Genomic DNA, 16,233 nt, shown 5'->3' on the forward strand with positions numbered 1-16,233 from the left:
GGAGCTCCCCAGTGCAGTTCCTGTGCATTCAGGTTTGGTCAGGAGGGGCTGGGGGCAGCTGCTGTCATTTCTGGGTGGTGTCTCACTGCAAAGGGTGCAGAGCCAGGAGCTGAATCTCTGGTGAGAGGCAGAACCCCCTCAGTTCTCACAGCAACAGGCTCGTCCTCGTGGCTGCCACGGCTGTGTTGCCTTGACAGCAGCAAACAAGCAAAGCTGAAGGAATCACTAAAAATAATGCAAATAATCCAGAGAGCTCTGCAGCCCAGCCCCTGCTGCATTCTGCCCAGGCTGTCCCTGTGCAGCTGCAGCTGGTGTGCTGAGGGGTGCAACGGGGCTGCAGGGAGCTGCTGCACCCCTGCAGCTCTCCTGGGCAGGAGCCTTTAGTTCCCTGCAGGCTGCAGCCCTGGAAAAGTCCTTGGAGCTGCATCCTGACCCTGGGCACCCGTCTGCCGTGTGCTCTCACCGTCTCTGGACCCCTGGGCTGCTTCCCCCTGCACTCCTGGAGCTGGGCAGCACCCCCTGCCCTTCCTTGGCTCAGAAAGTTGGATATTGAACACTCTAGGCATAAACTATTGCACTATGAATCAAAATGTCTCATGGGAGTGGAGTCTGTGCCCCTCAGCCCTGCCTGCCAGCTGTGCCATGCCTTGCAGCCCTGCTGGGCTGGTTTTGGGAGGTTGGTGTGCTCATCCCAGCAGCTCTGGGTGTTTCTGTGCAACCCCTGTGGACTGGACAGCCAGAGTGGAGAGAAATATCACACTCTGTTCACATTTCTCAAAAACCAGTTATATCTAGCACCTAGTTTACAAACTAATACCTGTAGCTGCCCTGTATTGTTCACCTTGAGTCTTCAGTAAAACATGTCAGCAATTAAAGGAATTTGTATTGGGGGCACTCCCCATCAGTCTCAATTTTTAACATTTTTCTGCTTGTGAAATGATAAAGTACTGTGAGCCTTAATTTTTATCCACAAATAAAAATATTATGTTTGAACCTTGGCGTGACTCTTATTTTATTTTTTTAAGGGCTTATGTGTAAAACTATATTATGAATAGGAGTGTATTTTGGATTGAGAAAGCTGTTTTTATGGATGTAATTGATTTAAATATCTGCTCAAGAGCCCCATTAGAGCTCTCTAAAGAGTATTTCTCCTTTCCCAAATGGTTGGGAATAGAGAGATTAGTACAAAGCTGCTTGCAGGATTTCTTCCCTTTTTTAAATGTTACTTAGGGCGGGAAAAAACGTTGTGGGGTAAATGAAGCTTTGGGGAGAGCTGGGTCTGAGCTGTGGGTTAATCAAGGAGAAAGATGTCTGCTCCTTGCAGGGTGTGGCTCTGCCTTGGTGGCTCCTGTGGGGTTTGTGCCCAGGAATGATGCTCTTGATGCTCTTGAATGATGCTCTTGATGCTCTTCTTTATACCCTGGGAAACGCTTCCAGCGCTGCTTTTGCTGAAATTCTGTCACAATTTGGGCAAGGTGACCTGGAACAAGTCACTGACAAGGGCCCAGCTGTCGGGGCTCTGTGGTGTGGAGGGGGAGATGCTGCTCAGGAAATGGGAATGCAGCAGGAATTGGTGGAATTTGGGGGCTTTTAGAGGAAAAGAGGAGGTTTCCTGGGTGAACACTGGAGTGATGCCCACCTACTCCTGGGCACTCTCAGAGGCAGAGCCCAGGCTGGACCAGGCTGAAGGAAAAGCTCAGGGGAGCTGAGGAGGCAGCTCTGGGCTGGGCAGGAGCAGGGAGCCAGCACCCCACACCCCCAGGCTCGGGGGCTGACTCAGGGCTGCATTCGGGATGATCTTCGTGCTCTGCAGAGCTGGGGTTTATTTTTAGTCCCTGTGTGGTGCTGATTGACATGGCAATGGCACCACGGGCTGCAGGGCTGTGCCTTTGGGGTGGAGGGACAGCCCCGTGTCCCCTGCCTGCTCCAGGGCGTGGGTGCAGCTCCCAGCCAGAGTTGGGACCGGGCCAGCCCCCAAACACAATCCCCCAGGCACAGGAGGCTGGCCAGGGACAGGATCTGTTCTGAATGAGCATTCTGAATCCATCCTGGAGCCCTCACCTGCCCAGCAGGCAATCCACTGCTCAGAGCATGGCCAGGACTGTTCTGAATCCATCCTGGAGCCTTCACCTGCCCAGCAGGCAATCCACTGCTCAGAGCATGGCCAGGACTGCTCTGAATCCATTCCTGGAGCCCTCACCTGCCCAGCAGGCAATCCACTGTTCAGAGCATGACCAGGAGTCCTCTGAATTCATCCTGGAGCCCTCACCAGCTCCAGGATCTCAGCCCTCAGTGTGAAATTCATGCAGAAAAGTAGAGAGCCTGTGGGTGCTTCTGCACCTTCTGGTGCTGGCTGAGCTGGTCAGGGACCAACAGGCTCAAAGGCCTCCTTCAGCTCCTTCCCACATGCTTCCAGAGAGGTCTGAGTGCCTGGGTTCTCCTTGGCCTTGGAAAACTTTCCCCTTTCTCATCACGGGTTGCTTGGTCACTGCTTGGTGCAACTGAGAGCAGGCCCCGAAGAGCTGCTCATGAGTGACCTCCCTGAACTCAGCAAAGAGGGGAAAACGAGTTAATTAACATAGCCAGGAATTTTCCTCTTCACTTGGGTGTGCTGGGACTGCCCTTTGGCCCTACAATCACATCTAGAAATTATTGGAGAAGATAAAAGGCTGGAGAGAGCCACTTCCACTTCAGCTTTTAATTTCAGCAGATTGGCTCACTGAGGCTGCTGTGCCCTGCTGCCCTTCAGGGAGGCAGCTGGGAGCCCTTGGGGGCTGCTCTGGGCATTTGGGCTAACAGGTGTGTGGTACTGGCTCTCTGGCCACAGAGAGCAATAACTTTCCAATTGTCCCAGCAGGCCGTCCCCAAACAAGCAGTAATTAGCATTGACTCTGGGATTTACAGAAGGTTGATCAATCTCTTTATTATATCCATCATTATTGAGAAACTCATTGCTTTTATAGACAGTTATGATACAGCTGGACCTAACTGGCCCTTCAATTATTACACTATTGCCATTGGCTAATTAAGAAACTACTCTTTGGTAAACAAATCTCCATAACACATTCCACGTGTTCACAATAACAGGTGTTGGTGTAGTAAGTTGAGATGAGAATGGTTTCTCATTCTTGTTTCTGATCTCTCACAGCCTTTCCCAGAAAGGCCTGGGGAGGTTGTGTTGCTCTCTGTGGCCAGAGGGCTGCAGCCCCACAGGTGCACTCTGTGATCCCAGAGGTGCTTCAAGAGCTGGCAGACTGCAGGATGCCCTCCGTGGGAGCAGCTTTGCTGGGCTGCCCCAGCACAGGGCTGCTCACTGAGCAGAGGTTGGTACCCACTACATTTGAGTGCTGCCAGAACAGGGTGAGCCACTTAAACCCAATTAAACCCCTTAATGAACCTTCCCCTGATGGGGTTTCACTTACCTGGAGCAGAGGAGGGCTGGGAAGAGCCTGAGCTCCATTGGATCAGGAGGTGGGAATGACTCTGCTCCCGGGGGACCAAACCCTTTGTTTGCTGAGGGATCCCTGCCAGGCACATCCCAAATCAATCTGTGCCTGGGCAAGGCTCCTGGTGCTCTGCTCCAGTCTCTGAACAGGAGCCTGTGGGTGCTGAGCTGCTGCTCCTCTGTCTGGCTCACAGGTCTGGCTGTGCAGAGCTGGGAACAGGTGGGGAGCAGATCCTGGGAGCTGCTGTGGGGTCTGCAGGGCAGGGGGGGATTTTGAGATCATTTTAAGGGAGGATGAACTGTGAGTGTGTTTTAGTGGAATTACTGGAGAATTGCAGGATAAGACTGGGTGTCTTGCATTCCTTTACTCAGGAATGAGGCACAGATGGGCTGGGAGAGCTGGGGGTGCTCACCTGGAGAGGAGAAGGCTTCAGGGAGAGCTCAGAGCTCCTGCTAGGGTTGAAGGGGCTCCAGGAGAGCTGGAGAGGGCAAGGCATGGAGGGACAGGGCACAGGGAATGGCTCCCACTGCCAGAGGGCAGGGATGGATGGGGGAGTGGGAATTCCTGGCTGGGATGGGAATCCCACAGCAGCTGTGGCTGCCCCTGGATCCCTGGCAGTGCCCAAAGCCAGGTTGGACATTGGGGCTGGAGTACCTGGGGCAGTGGGAGGTGTCCCTATCGTGACAGGGATGGCACTGGAAGGACTTTGAGGTCCCTTCCAACCCAAACCATTCCTTCATTCTATCAAAATAAATGTGTGGTGCAGAAAGTCAGGATGGGTTTCCTGTGGGTGACATTGTGGGGTCTAGTTGGCCAGCACAGAGGTGTCACTGGAATGGCACATCCAGCTGGAAAGCTGCTCAGGAGATTTTCAAAGCAGGTTTAAAGGGGCTCTGTGTGCAGTGCATTCACTCATCCCTCCTGCTCCCCCGAGCAGAAAACAGCTGCTGCAGGGGGTTTAGAAGCTTCTCTTATTTACATCTGAAAACAGGAGGTTTGGCTAAAAGGGTGCCTGAGCCAGAGGAAAATGGATTAATACTGATCCTGGGGGCTGCAGGCTGGGAGTTACTGAAATGTTCTGCTTTAAAGCCAGTGGCACAAACAGCACTGGGGGGGCTGAAGCTCTTTTAGGGCTGTTCTGTCCCTCTGCACCCCTCGGTGCCCTGGGGCTACCTTTGGGATTGTCTTTGATTCCCTGTAAACACAGGGCACAGCTCTGGGCACAAGGAAAGGGGAGCCCTGGGACACCCCTGGGCAGGAGATGGTTTCCCTTTCCTGTGTCCCACTCTGGGGATTGCAGCTGGAATAAAAATCAGCTTTTAGAAAGCGTTTTAAGAAGAGACAGAGAAATTTTCAAACTCTGGTGCAACTTATTAATAAATAGAAGTTCTATAATATCATAAAAGTAATATAATAATCACTTATAATTCATAATGGGCTACAGGTAGAGAGCTCCTAAACACGGTTCTGTACATTTACACAGTGTACAGGCAAGTTAAAAATGCATAATTATATTATATATTACTTTAACAGATGATTGTCTAAAAGAAGGAATATAAAAGGAATACAGAAGGAATACAGAAGGTAGGAGGAGCCCCAGCCCTGAGCAGGGATCAGTTTGGAGTGTTGCTCCCTGGAGCATCCCAGCCTGGTCCTGTGTCATCAGTGGGGCACCAGGAATGGGTTTGGGGGGGTTTGTGCCCCAGGAGACGCCCCCGGCCCTGGGGACCGAGGGTTCCAGTATCAACTTTTCACGGCAGCCTTGCTTTCAGGAAATCAATCGTGCTGCAATTTTTATAAGGCGAGCCGGGCTCTCCTTACGGGCCGGGCTATAGAGTGGCCCGAGGGCGGCCGCAGGGAACACGCGGAGCACAGTGGCCCCCACACCCCGACAGTGCCACTCCGGCAGCGACAAATCGCCGGCAGCTGCTCTCCTTTGTTCACCTGAGAGGAGACTGCCGGCTCCGGGAGCAGCGGGGTGCTCCTGTGGTTAGCAGAATGATAACCACGGGAGGCTGGGGAAGCACAAAGCGCTTTTCTGCAGCTCTCTGGGAGCTTTATCTGGCTTTGGACAACCAGCTTCCACATGGAAGGACCTGCAGGATCTCATGAGGCTTCAGCTCGTGTGTGTGTTGCTTCACTGCTCAGGGCTGGTGTAAAGGCTTCTGGAGCTGCTGGAGACTCCAGAAAAAAACTCCTTTGCTTTGCAGTGAAGCACTTTAACTTTTAAGGGTAGACACGTTGAATCAGGCACAGAACTAGAATGTTTTAACAGCTCAAAGTTTGAGTAGTTTTTCCAGAGTTTTGCAAAGCTTCTAGTGAATGTTTTAGTGCCATGTCTGCTGAATAGGTTGGATAGCACCAGTTCTGGTTGGAGGTAAATTTTGTAGGACTTATTCCAAAATGTGACAGAACTGCTTTCTGGAAAAGCAGCTAAAAAGGGGTTTTTTGTCCTGTAACCCCTCTGGCAGCACAGTGAGCCACCGTGTGTGCCCGCAGAGCAGGACGGGCCCCTCCCGGGCTCCCAGCACCCCTCAGCAGCACTGGGGCTGGCCCAGGGCCAGGGGCTGGGGAGAGCCCCGCAGGTCCCACCTGGCTGGGAGGGGACCCGGCAGCAGCCGGGAGTGCCTGGAGGGCAGGGATGGGTCACGGTGGGGATCCAAACCCTCCTGGGAAGTGGCTGGGAGTCAGGCAGGGCCCCGGCACAGCCTGGAGCCTTGGGTCGGATGTTGGGAAGAGGCTGAGGGAGCCTCCAGGCTCGGGGATCTGCTCGGTTTGGGGGGGAAGCCATCCCGAGCAGGTGCCAGACCTGCTGGGAGTGGGACACTGCACCAGGGACCCCTCGAGCTCCCTTTGCCCCATCCCAGGAGCCCTTCCATCCACCTCAAACCCCGGGACACCCTGCAGGGCACTGGGTGCCGGCCCTGCTTTGGGGTGATTACAGCGCCTTGGGGACAGTGGCTCTCAAATCCCGCTGCCTTGGAGGGGTTTTGCTCGGGCGGCTCTCGCACACGGCTGTGCCCGTGCTCCCGAAGTGGCTGCTGTGATTAGAGCTGTAATCTCTGTGCCAGCTTTTACATTTCCGACCGGAGAGGGGAATTAATGCGATTCCCGTGCCCGCCCTTTCGTGCCTTTAACAAACACCGCTTGCTCGGGAGCAGTCGGAACTTTGTTCTTATCGAAAGGGGGACCAAATCCCCAAATTCCTCCAGATCCCGTGGAGAATGGAAGTTCCTGCTGGATGGGGCGACCCGAGGAGCCGCAGGAGGAGGAGGACGAGGAGGGGAGCGATGGGCACGGGGATGCTCCGGGGCACGAACCGCGCTGCAATTTGCCCGGGCCCGCCCACGTGGGCCAGGGCTCGCCCTCAAGGTGACACGTGTGACTTCACCTCCGATGTTTACGGCGCTGGGCAGCCGCACGGCTTTTCCAGAAGTCTCCAGCGAAAGCCCTCGCTGCTCCGAGGCCAGCAGAGGCTGTGCCCGGTGTGATGTTTTTGGGGACTGTCCCCCGGGCCGGCCGCGGAGCCGCTGGCACGCCGCAGCCGCCACAGATGGTTCCATGAGAAGGTCGCAGCTCTTCTTCCCGGTTAAGCCCCGCAGACACGTCTCTAATTACAGCTTTGAGGCCGGCGTGAGGCTACGGAGCGAGAAGGAGCGCAGCAGTCACTTCGGATGATTTGAGGCTGAGCGCTCTCGCACCGAAATGCTGGCGGCGCGCACCGGGACCGTGGGGGGCAAGAGCGCGGACGAGTCGCTGAAGCTGAGGAAGCAGTCGGTGCTGTCCCTGGGCAGCCGGGACAGAGCCCTGCGCAGCTCGGCCGACAGCAGCAAGGAGGGCCGGGCCCGGGCCGGGCAGCCCCAGCAGCGGGCGCGGCGCCTGGCGCTGCTGCGGGAGCTGGAGATGAACTGGTACCTGCGGGTGTGCGAGCTGTCCCACGAGTTCACCATCGCCTACACCACCGGCATGCCACACAGGTACGTCCTGCCCGCTGCCCTCCTAGCGCTGCTGCCCGGCGTGGCCGGGATAACCGTGACAATAATCATAATAACAGCAACAGTAATATTCACGGCGATGGTAATAATAGTAGAAAGGTCTTTGCCTTTGTCAGTCTGATTTTTCTGGTTATTCGTGCTTTACGGAGATTAATATCCTGCAAACTTGTGTGTTGATTCCCAGAACTTCTCCAGCACAAGCTGTGCGTGGTTGTTGAGCCGTGTTTCTAATTTGCCCAAGTGACTGTGGTTTTGTTTGAATAGAGTAGAAAAGTTGCTGCTGTCGAGCAGGGACCGTGTGGGTGCCAGGAGGGTCCCTGTCCCCCCTCCCTGCCCGGTGGCTCAGCCTGGGAAGGAGCCCCCGGGAGGGGGAACCTGCAGCCGCTGCATCTCTCGTCCCATCGGTCTTAAATGTCGCAGCCTCCAGAATCTGATCTGCTCCTTTAAAAAAATATAAGGGGATCTTGGTATTAGTGGAAATTAGACGTGCGAGTCTCTAATCTCCTGTGCGGGGTCAGACCCTCATGAAATCGGAACCGCAGCAGGAACTGCCCGGCTGCTGCTGCCCCAGCCCCGGGAGCCGCACCCGGGGCAGCTCCGGGACCGCGGGGAGGGGAGGGCTCCTCCACCTCCCCTGGGCTCTCTCTCCTCCCTTCGGTGGCAGCCGGGATTCCGGCCGAGAATCGGCCGAGACCTTCCCCAGCCCCAGGCAGGTTGGGGGTGCCTGCAGCACCCGGCGCAAACCGAGCTCTTGCAGATGTGCCTGGGTAAGAAATGAACTAGAATGTCAGGACAGTAAAAATTAGGGACGGGATAAGTGGAAGGAAAAGGAAGTAAAACTGGGAGAAGGAGCAAGTGGGTATTGACACAGGAGAGTTCACGAGCACCTGAGGGGAGCACAAGGGGGCTGGGAGGGGGCAGATTCTGGGCCCGGTGTCCCCCAGCCCCTCCAGCCTGTGCTTGGCACCCAGGGGCTCCAACAGCACCATAAAAACAAAAGGCTGGGGAATAACTTCTGGGAGAGCTAAGTTTCTAAAGATGCTGCTCCATACAAACCCTGATCCTCCAAACCAGCAAAACCCTTGTGTCCAGAAAACTCAGAGGAGCTTGCAGAAATATTTCTCAGTGCTGCTTCACCTTGCATTATAGATGAGCTGGGGCTGGCAGGAGGTAAAACCAAAGGCAGCTGCAGCAGAGATCAAAAGTAGAGCCCTGGAGTTACACTGCAGGGAGGAAACACAGACCCTAGGAGGGAGAGCCTGGGCACAGGGCAGGGACAGCCCTGGGACATGCTGCCCTCCCTGGAGCGTCCTGGGGCTGCAAAGAGCTGGGTTGAGATCCCCCCCCCCTGCACCCCCCATGGGATCAGCACTGTGAGAACAGGACCCCCATCCTTGGGCAGGACCCTCCCAGGGACACCCAGGGCCACCCACACCCTGGTGTGACAGTCACACAAGGAGAATAACGGGGTAATGCCACTGTTCCTGCCAAACTCTCCTCTGTGACATTGAATTATGAGCTTTTCAAATATATTCTGGGCCTGGGATCAGTCTTTCTTTATCTGCTTTGAAAGATTTAAGGATTAGTTGAGTTCATGATACATCCATCACTTGATTATTTAACTTATTTTTCTAATGCATTTGGGGCTGAAATGGGGTGAGTTTTTAAAATAGAAGAGTCTTAGACATCTGCCTCAGTGGCATGAACCAAACCTTGGCAGGATTGTCTGCTGTGACCAGAAAAGGTCACCATGGCCCTTCTGGGATGAAGACCATAAAAACCATCCCTGGATTGTTCAAGGCCTGGTTGGACATTAGGGCTTGGAGCAGCCTGGGACAGTGGAAGGTGTTCCTGCCATGGCAGGGGAGTTTGGAATGAAATGGTCTTTAAGGTCCTTTTCAACCCAAGCCATTCTGTGGGTCTGTGACCCAGAACCTTTTTGTCTGGTGTTCAGCAGTGGTGAAATCATTGTTAACATCATCATTTAGTTCATATGAGTTGTCACACCCCAGGAGGCTGCAGACGCTGGAGAAGTTCCCAGAGCAGGTAACCCCAGCTGTGAGAGCTGGCAGTGCACTGTGGCAGAACAAGATGTTCCCGTGAGCTGCAGAGGAGATGCCTGCAGAGTTCATCTGGCCAGCCCTGGGCCCGAAATACACCCTGGGAGAGTATTTGCCTTATGTTTATTGGCCTTGGGTTGAATCCCAAGCAAATATTTCTCATTATCTAAATATAAGAGCTGGGAAATGGGGTCAGTGCTCTATTCCCACCAGCAGCCCTCACCCCTTGGAGAGCCAGGCCAGGAGAGGTCTCAGCAGATGAACAAGATTGCAGATGTTGGCCAAAGTCCACCCTGGGCATCTCCCCAAAGGGGCCGGTTGCTGTAGGGTGAAGGAGGTCCCGGGGATCAGCCCTGCCCAGCTCGGGACCCAGCAGAGGGACGGCTCCGGGCTCTGTCCCCGCGGCACCGCTGCCCCCATGCACCTGTACAAGGCGGCGTGCACCGACATCCCCCCGCCCAAGCCCTGGGGCCGGCGGGCGGGCGAGGCCCCGCGGGCACGCAGCGCTGCCGGCTGGCCCGGGGCACGCAGCCCCCACGCCGAGGGGAGACAGCTGGAGAGGTTCCTGCAGCTGCACGGGCTGGGGCTGGCCCTGAGCGACAGCGCCTGCCACCGCGGCACCATGAGCTACAGGTATGGGGGAAACTGGGCTGTGCCACCGCATGGCACCATGAGCTACAGGTATGGGGGAAACTGGGCTGTGCCACCATGGCACCATGAGCTACAGGTATGGGGGAAACTGGGCTGTGCCACCACGGCACCATGAGCTACAGGTATGGGGGAAACTGGGCTGTGCCACCAGCACCATGAGCTACAGGTATGGGGGAAACTGGGCTGTGCCACCATGGCACCATGAGCTACAGGTATGGGGGAACTGGGCTGTGCCACCATGGCACCATGAGCTACAGGTATGGGGGAAACTGGGCTGTGCCACCGCGGCACCATGAGCTACAGGTATGGGGCATCATGAGCTACAGGTATGGGGGGAACTGGGCTGTGCCACGCGGCACCATGAGCTACAGGTATGGGGGAACTGGGATGGGTCATGGAGAGCTGGGCACACCTCGGGGGCTGGCAGCGTCCTCGGCTGCCTCAGGGGCTTCTCTGATTTCTCTGGTGCTGTGGGAGTTAGGGTGGCTTTGAGCAAAGCTGAATGCGTGTGAGCTGTTCTCTTAGAATGCTGAATTTGATCTTTCTCTTCTGTGGTGTTACATCATGGACTGGTTTGGGTTGGAAGGGTGAAAGTCCATCTCATCCACCCTCTGCCATGGGCAGGGACACCTCCCACGAGGACAGGCTGCTCCAAGCCCTGTCCAACCCTGCCTTGAGCACTTCCAGGATGGGGAAAATCACTCTGAATTTTCCAGCTCAGGTCCTGAGCCCTGAGACCCTCTCTGTCCTCATGGAGCGAGTGGACCGAGAGCCCACACCCCTGGCTGGGTTCAGGCTGGGGAATACGTGGCTTTTGGGTTAGAAAGGGTGTCCAAGGGAAAAGGTGACGTCCCTGCAGGAGCTGGAGCAGCCTGGGGACAGGGGCATTGGCTGGGGAGGGTGGGTGAAGAGACACTGCTGTGCTCAGTCCAGAAATTGTCATTGTGCCTTGCTTCCAACCAGGTTCCCTTTAAAAGGATAAGGTCCCGCACAGAAAGTCTACAAGTTCTCTCTGCTTCTAAGAAAAGCAAATTTTCTTTGAAACATTTGCTTTCCCAAGAGGTTGATCTCTGCCTGTGGCGAGTGTGAGCTGCAAACTGAAATATGACACCATGTTTTTATGGATCCAACTCAGTTGTGTCCCAGCTTTTGCTGCTGGATGGGGAAATTTGGTGACCATGCCCAGGAATGAGCAGGGCTGTGAAAGAGCAGTTTTGGAGTAGAAATGGCAAAGGGCTTTGTGCCAGGGTGCTGCTGGGCCAGCTGGGCACCCTTGGAGCAAGCTGGGGTTAGAGAAAGGGAGCTGAGCCCACAGTGCAGGGGGGTGAGATGGGAGAGTGTCCCAAGGCCATGGATGGGCATCCCAGGGCTGCTGTGCTCAGAGCTGTGGCAGGAGAAATCCCAGGGCTGGCAGGAGCACTGCTGTCCCCAGAGGAATCCCCTCATTCACTGGGGCTTCTGGCCTGGAAACTCAACACCCTTTAATGAGAAATTCCTTTGCTCCTTCTGCTGATCCTAATCCCACCTTGCAGTTGTGTTTGAACAGGTTGGTGTCTTTCCCAGGACAGAATAATCCCCATTTGCCTGGTTTCTCTCTGATTCTGCACTTCCCAGGGTGTCAGCCCACACAGACACGATTTAAAACTTGCTCCTCAGTGAGGAGCAGAGGTGCAGGCTCACAGTGCTCCCATGAAGGGCTGTGATCCCCTGTCTGAAGTGTGTTCTCTGTGTTCTGCTGCACCAAAACGTGCCCAGCCCAGGGGAGAAACCTGCAAAGAGCTTGGGGAGAAAAGTTCTGTGGGGTTGATATGGATGGAGAGGGAGCTTTAAAGCCATGGAAAAATGTAATTAATGAGACACTGGTGTGGGGCAGCTGGGGCTGCCCAGGGCTGTGGCTGCAGGAGCCCCTGCACACCTTCAGGCACCTCTGTTTCTTGGCTTAGTCAGTGGAGTATCCCTCATTCAGCAGAGCCATCAGTCAAGGGGAAATAAAGCTTGTGCTTAATTTCTCTGGAAGCTGATGGATTCGAGCCCCTGCTCCATTTTAAGTGTGTACATTTTTCACAGCTGACAGAAGCAGCTGTAACTTACTGAGCTTCTAGAGATTTATCCCGTGGGAGAGGGGCTGGGCACAGGGCTCTGCTCAGGGCAGGGCTGCTCCAGCACTTCCCACCTGCTGCTTCCATGGAGTATTTCTCTTCCAGAAGTACAGGGACTCTTCTGTCTGACTGTGAGCTTGGGCATTTCCTTCTTCTGCCTCCTGGATGTGTTTTCAGCTCTCCATGGGTCCAGTCTGAAGGCAGCACAGTAGCAGCTCCTTTGTTAAGATTTATTCAATTACAGGTGGGAAGTAATGAATTGTGAACTAGAAACACTTATTAAACACTTGTTAGCTGGTTCTCTTACAGGCTGATCAGCTCTTTTCCCTTCCATTGCTTCAGCCAGTGCAGCACAGGCCCCCTGTCACAGAAGACCCCAAAGTGCAGCAGTGCCTGAGCTTGGCTCCTCTCTGGTGACAACAGAATTTCTCTCAGATGAAACACCATTTACAAAGCAAATCGGGTGTTTTGTTATCCAGCAAGGTGCTTGTTCACAGCTCCTCCCCGTGCACTCTGCTGGGCAGAGGCTCTGACTGAAGCCTCCCAAGGTTCTGCTCCCTCCTGATTCCAGCAGGGTCTGTGAGCTCGGGCAGCTGCGCTCAGGGCCTGGGGGGAAATCTTAGAGGAGTGGAAGTGTCTGCAAGAGCACCCAGGCAGCCCTTGGAAAGCATGCTGCTGGCAAGTGCTGGGGTGGAAAGAATTTATGGAGGTCACAGAGCCCCAGGCACTGCTGGGTTAACCCTGCTGCAGCTGGGCTGGGGGCTGCACTCCTGCTTTATCTGTTCTGTTAGCTGAGGTTCTGCTCCAGGAGGGAGAGTTCTTCCCACAGCACAGACATCCCTGGCAAACCCACTTCCCTTGGCTTGGCCTCCTTGGGTGTCCTGCAGGGCCCCTGAGCTCCTGCAGCCCATCCCAAGAGAGCACTGTCCTCCTTCTGCTGCTTTTGTTGGTTAAGTGATGAATTAAAACCTGGCAACTGAGGATTGTGAAACTCGGATGCAGACTGGCCAGCAGGCAGCCCTTTGTAGGATTTCCCCTCTTCCTTTTTCCTTCTCCCTTTCCTGACTGCAGTGGGAAGTGTGAGGAGCTGCCACCAAACCCTTGGCCAGGGCTGGCCATCCCATTCCAAGTGGATTCAGCCACCTGGGCTCTGCCAAGCAGAGGGGTCTGAGGGATGGGATTGTCCCTGCACTGGGAGATTAAACAGGCTTTTGGCTTAGGGCAAAGATGATGGACAGGGATTACAGATGTGTTTAAATCAGGAACAGCCTGCAGCCAGTCACTCACCGTCTCCCAGGGCACAGGAACTGGGGCAGGGGGAGCAAAGGATGTTTTGTACAGCAGGTTTGAGCACAGGAAAGCCCGTCCCAGGCTCTGTACTGGAACTGGGGAACTCTCTGACACAGGCTGTGCTGTGGGTGCTGGAGGCTCCAGCAGGTTGAGGATGTTACCAGGTATCAGCCAAGGCCATCTGAGGTGCTGAACACCAAGGGGAGATTTAACCCTGAGCTGACACCCCTGCAGAGCTGCCCCAGAAGAGGGGAATTTGGGATTGATCCCTTTGCCATAGCTGCTCTTCCAGGCTTCCTCAGCAAGGCCCATTTTGTGCATTGAAGCTTTAAAATATCTAATCTTTAGATGGCAAAATATAGGAGGGCTCTTGATGGGGTCCTGTAATCCTGCACTGTAATCCTGTCTTCATCTGCCCTGAGTGCTGCTGCATTATATTTATTGGGATATATCTTCCTGCTTAATGTTTCCCCTACTTCCTGTAGATTGATCCATGGAGCTGCATCCAGCTGTGTCCCTTTTTTTAATAGTCCCTGTCAGGCATCCTAAGTGGTTTTTCAGTCTTTTACAGTAGCTACCTGGTGCACTGGTGACAGGACACTTCCCCATGTCTGGCCTTCTTCCTAATGATCTCAGTTCCTTGGGGTTGGTGTTATTTTTGCAGGGTTCTCTCCCTGCCCATGGATGAGCTTTAAGGTCCTTTCTGACCCAAGCCATTCCATGATGATTCCCTAAAGTCCTCACAGAGCCATGCACAAGCTCTGGCTGCTTCCAGGGCCATTCCCACCTTCCTGAGGGAAGCTCCCATGCTGTAGGTGCTCGCTTTTGTGGGGAAAACAAAGCAGATTTTGCCCTTTCCATTCCCCACTGCTGCAGTAAATCCCAGCTGACCCTCTGCTGCTTTCCCCCTGCTTTTGCTGCTTTCCCCCAGCCCTCCTGCTCCTGTGGGGTCTGGCTGCCCGGGCTGGGCTGGCAGGAGCTGCTCCATCCTGGATCCTGGGCAGGAGCTGCTGCTGAGCCTCCTCCTGCCCCTGCAGCCGCTCCTCCTCGGGGCTGACTCCGGAGTTTGGGATGTTCCTGGGTGTATTTATAGACAGGTTTGAAGGCTGCAGTCGGGGATGGAGCTCAGCCCACGTGGTCCTGGTTAAAAGAGGTTTTGTCTGGAGTCTTTGGGCTGACTTTGGGATGTGCTGAGAAAGGGAAGTTGCCGGATGCTGCGCCGACACAAAATGCTGAGCAAATTTGGGAGCAAAACCTCCTCCCGTGGCTTGCAGCTTTATTTCAAGGCTGCCTCCTTTAGGAATGATGATAAATCCAGGCCCTGGCAGGGCTCAGTGCCAGGGGAGAGCAGGTCCTGTGTCACCAGCCTTGGTGCCAGCTGTGCCTGGCAGGGCAGGTGGGCATGGCCCAGGTGGGGCTGCTGGGGCTGCTCTTTGACCCCTCTTTGAGCCAGAACTTGGTTTTTTGCAGTCCAAGCCAGTCAGAGCCCTCAGCTGAGATGTGTTTGCACTGCTCTCTGGTTTTCCCCAGGCTGAGTGGAGCTCCCCTCTGTTTCTGCCTCTCCCCTGGTGTGGGGAGGGCCGTGGGCAGCTGGGGAGGGGGAGCCTGGGTGAAAGGCAGCTTTCCCATGGCCAAACCTCCTGTGCAGACCTGTCACTGCCTGATAAGCCTTCTCCTCCTTGCTTTCAGTGTATTTTCACAGTTCTGGCTTCTCCCCTGTGCCAGAAAGGCTCCAGAAGCCAGCACGGTGTTTCCATCACTCCAAGGGCACGGCTGCTGCTTTTTCCAGAGGTCTTTGTGGAGAATCCTTGGAGAGTCCGCGGGGGCAGAGGCTGCTGGGGGAGCTTCTCCCCCTGCTCCAGCTGCTGCTGGGCTGGGGCTTCTCCCCCAGGCCTCAGTTTCCCAGCTGGGGAGAGGAAACCGTTTTCCAGTGCAGAAAAAGACACAATCTGTAGATTGCAGGAGCAATTATTCATTTCCCCTGAGGGCCTAATGAGCGGTTATGCATTTGGCAGTAAGTAATGATCCTCTTGCAAATCTTTTTGTTAATTAAATGGGCGCCTTTCCAGTGCAAAAGTGGTTGTTCAATGTTTGGGATGTGCCCAGAGATCAGGGACTACTTGCCCGGCCAGCCCTGGCCTGGGAAATGCAGAAATCCTTGGCTTGGACGTGCTTGGCAGTGGCTGGAGGTCACCTGGAGACCAGAGAGTGCCTTGCCCTTGATTTACTAAAATGACATTGCCCCTGGATCCCTGGCAGTGCCCAGGGCCAGGCTGGACATTGGGGTTTGGAGCACCTGGGATAGGGAAAGGTGTCCCTGCCATGGCAGGGGTGGCACTGGAGGGGATTTAAGGTCCCTCCCAGCCCAAACCATTCCATGACTTTGTGCTGCTCTGAGGTACATCCTGCTCTTGTCTCGTGGGCCAAAAAAAGCTTTAAAAAATTGAAAAGCCTTTGCAGAGAATTCTGGAAGGGAAAAGAGCAAAGGAAAATTCAGGAGCTAAAGAGTCACCACAGGCCCTGGCTCCTGCCTGGCAGCTGGGTGCTGTGCCTGCACCTGCTCAGGTGAAAAGCAGATTCCAGAGCTCCTGAAATGCTGATTTTTAACCAGCAGTGTGGGCTGGTAACTGAGAGGCAGGGAAGTGCTGACACAGCAGGTTTTCCAGTCCTTCCCCCCAGGAGGAGCCTGGCA

General features: G+C 54.9%; 1 protein-coding gene across 1 annotated transcript in view; it reads left to right on the top strand.

The window, feature by feature from the left end:
- Nucleotides 1–7,151: 7,151 nt before the first annotated feature.
- Nucleotides 7,152–16,233, top strand: part of KCNAB1 (potassium voltage-gated channel subfamily A regulatory beta subunit 1) — a 57,553-nt gene continuing 48,471 nt past the window's right edge. The window contains exon 1 of the mRNA XM_050977997.1: nucleotides 7,152–7,423. Within this exon, the coding sequence (XP_050833954.1) occupies nucleotides 7,152–7,423 (272 nt within the window). The remainder of the gene's footprint in view (nucleotides 7,424–16,233) is intronic.

This window comes from Serinus canaria, chromosome 9 (assembly GCF_022539315.1).
Source record: "Serinus canaria isolate serCan28SL12 chromosome 9, serCan2020, whole genome shotgun sequence".
Taxonomy (NCBI): Eukaryota; Metazoa; Chordata; class Aves; order Passeriformes; family Fringillidae; genus Serinus; species Serinus canaria.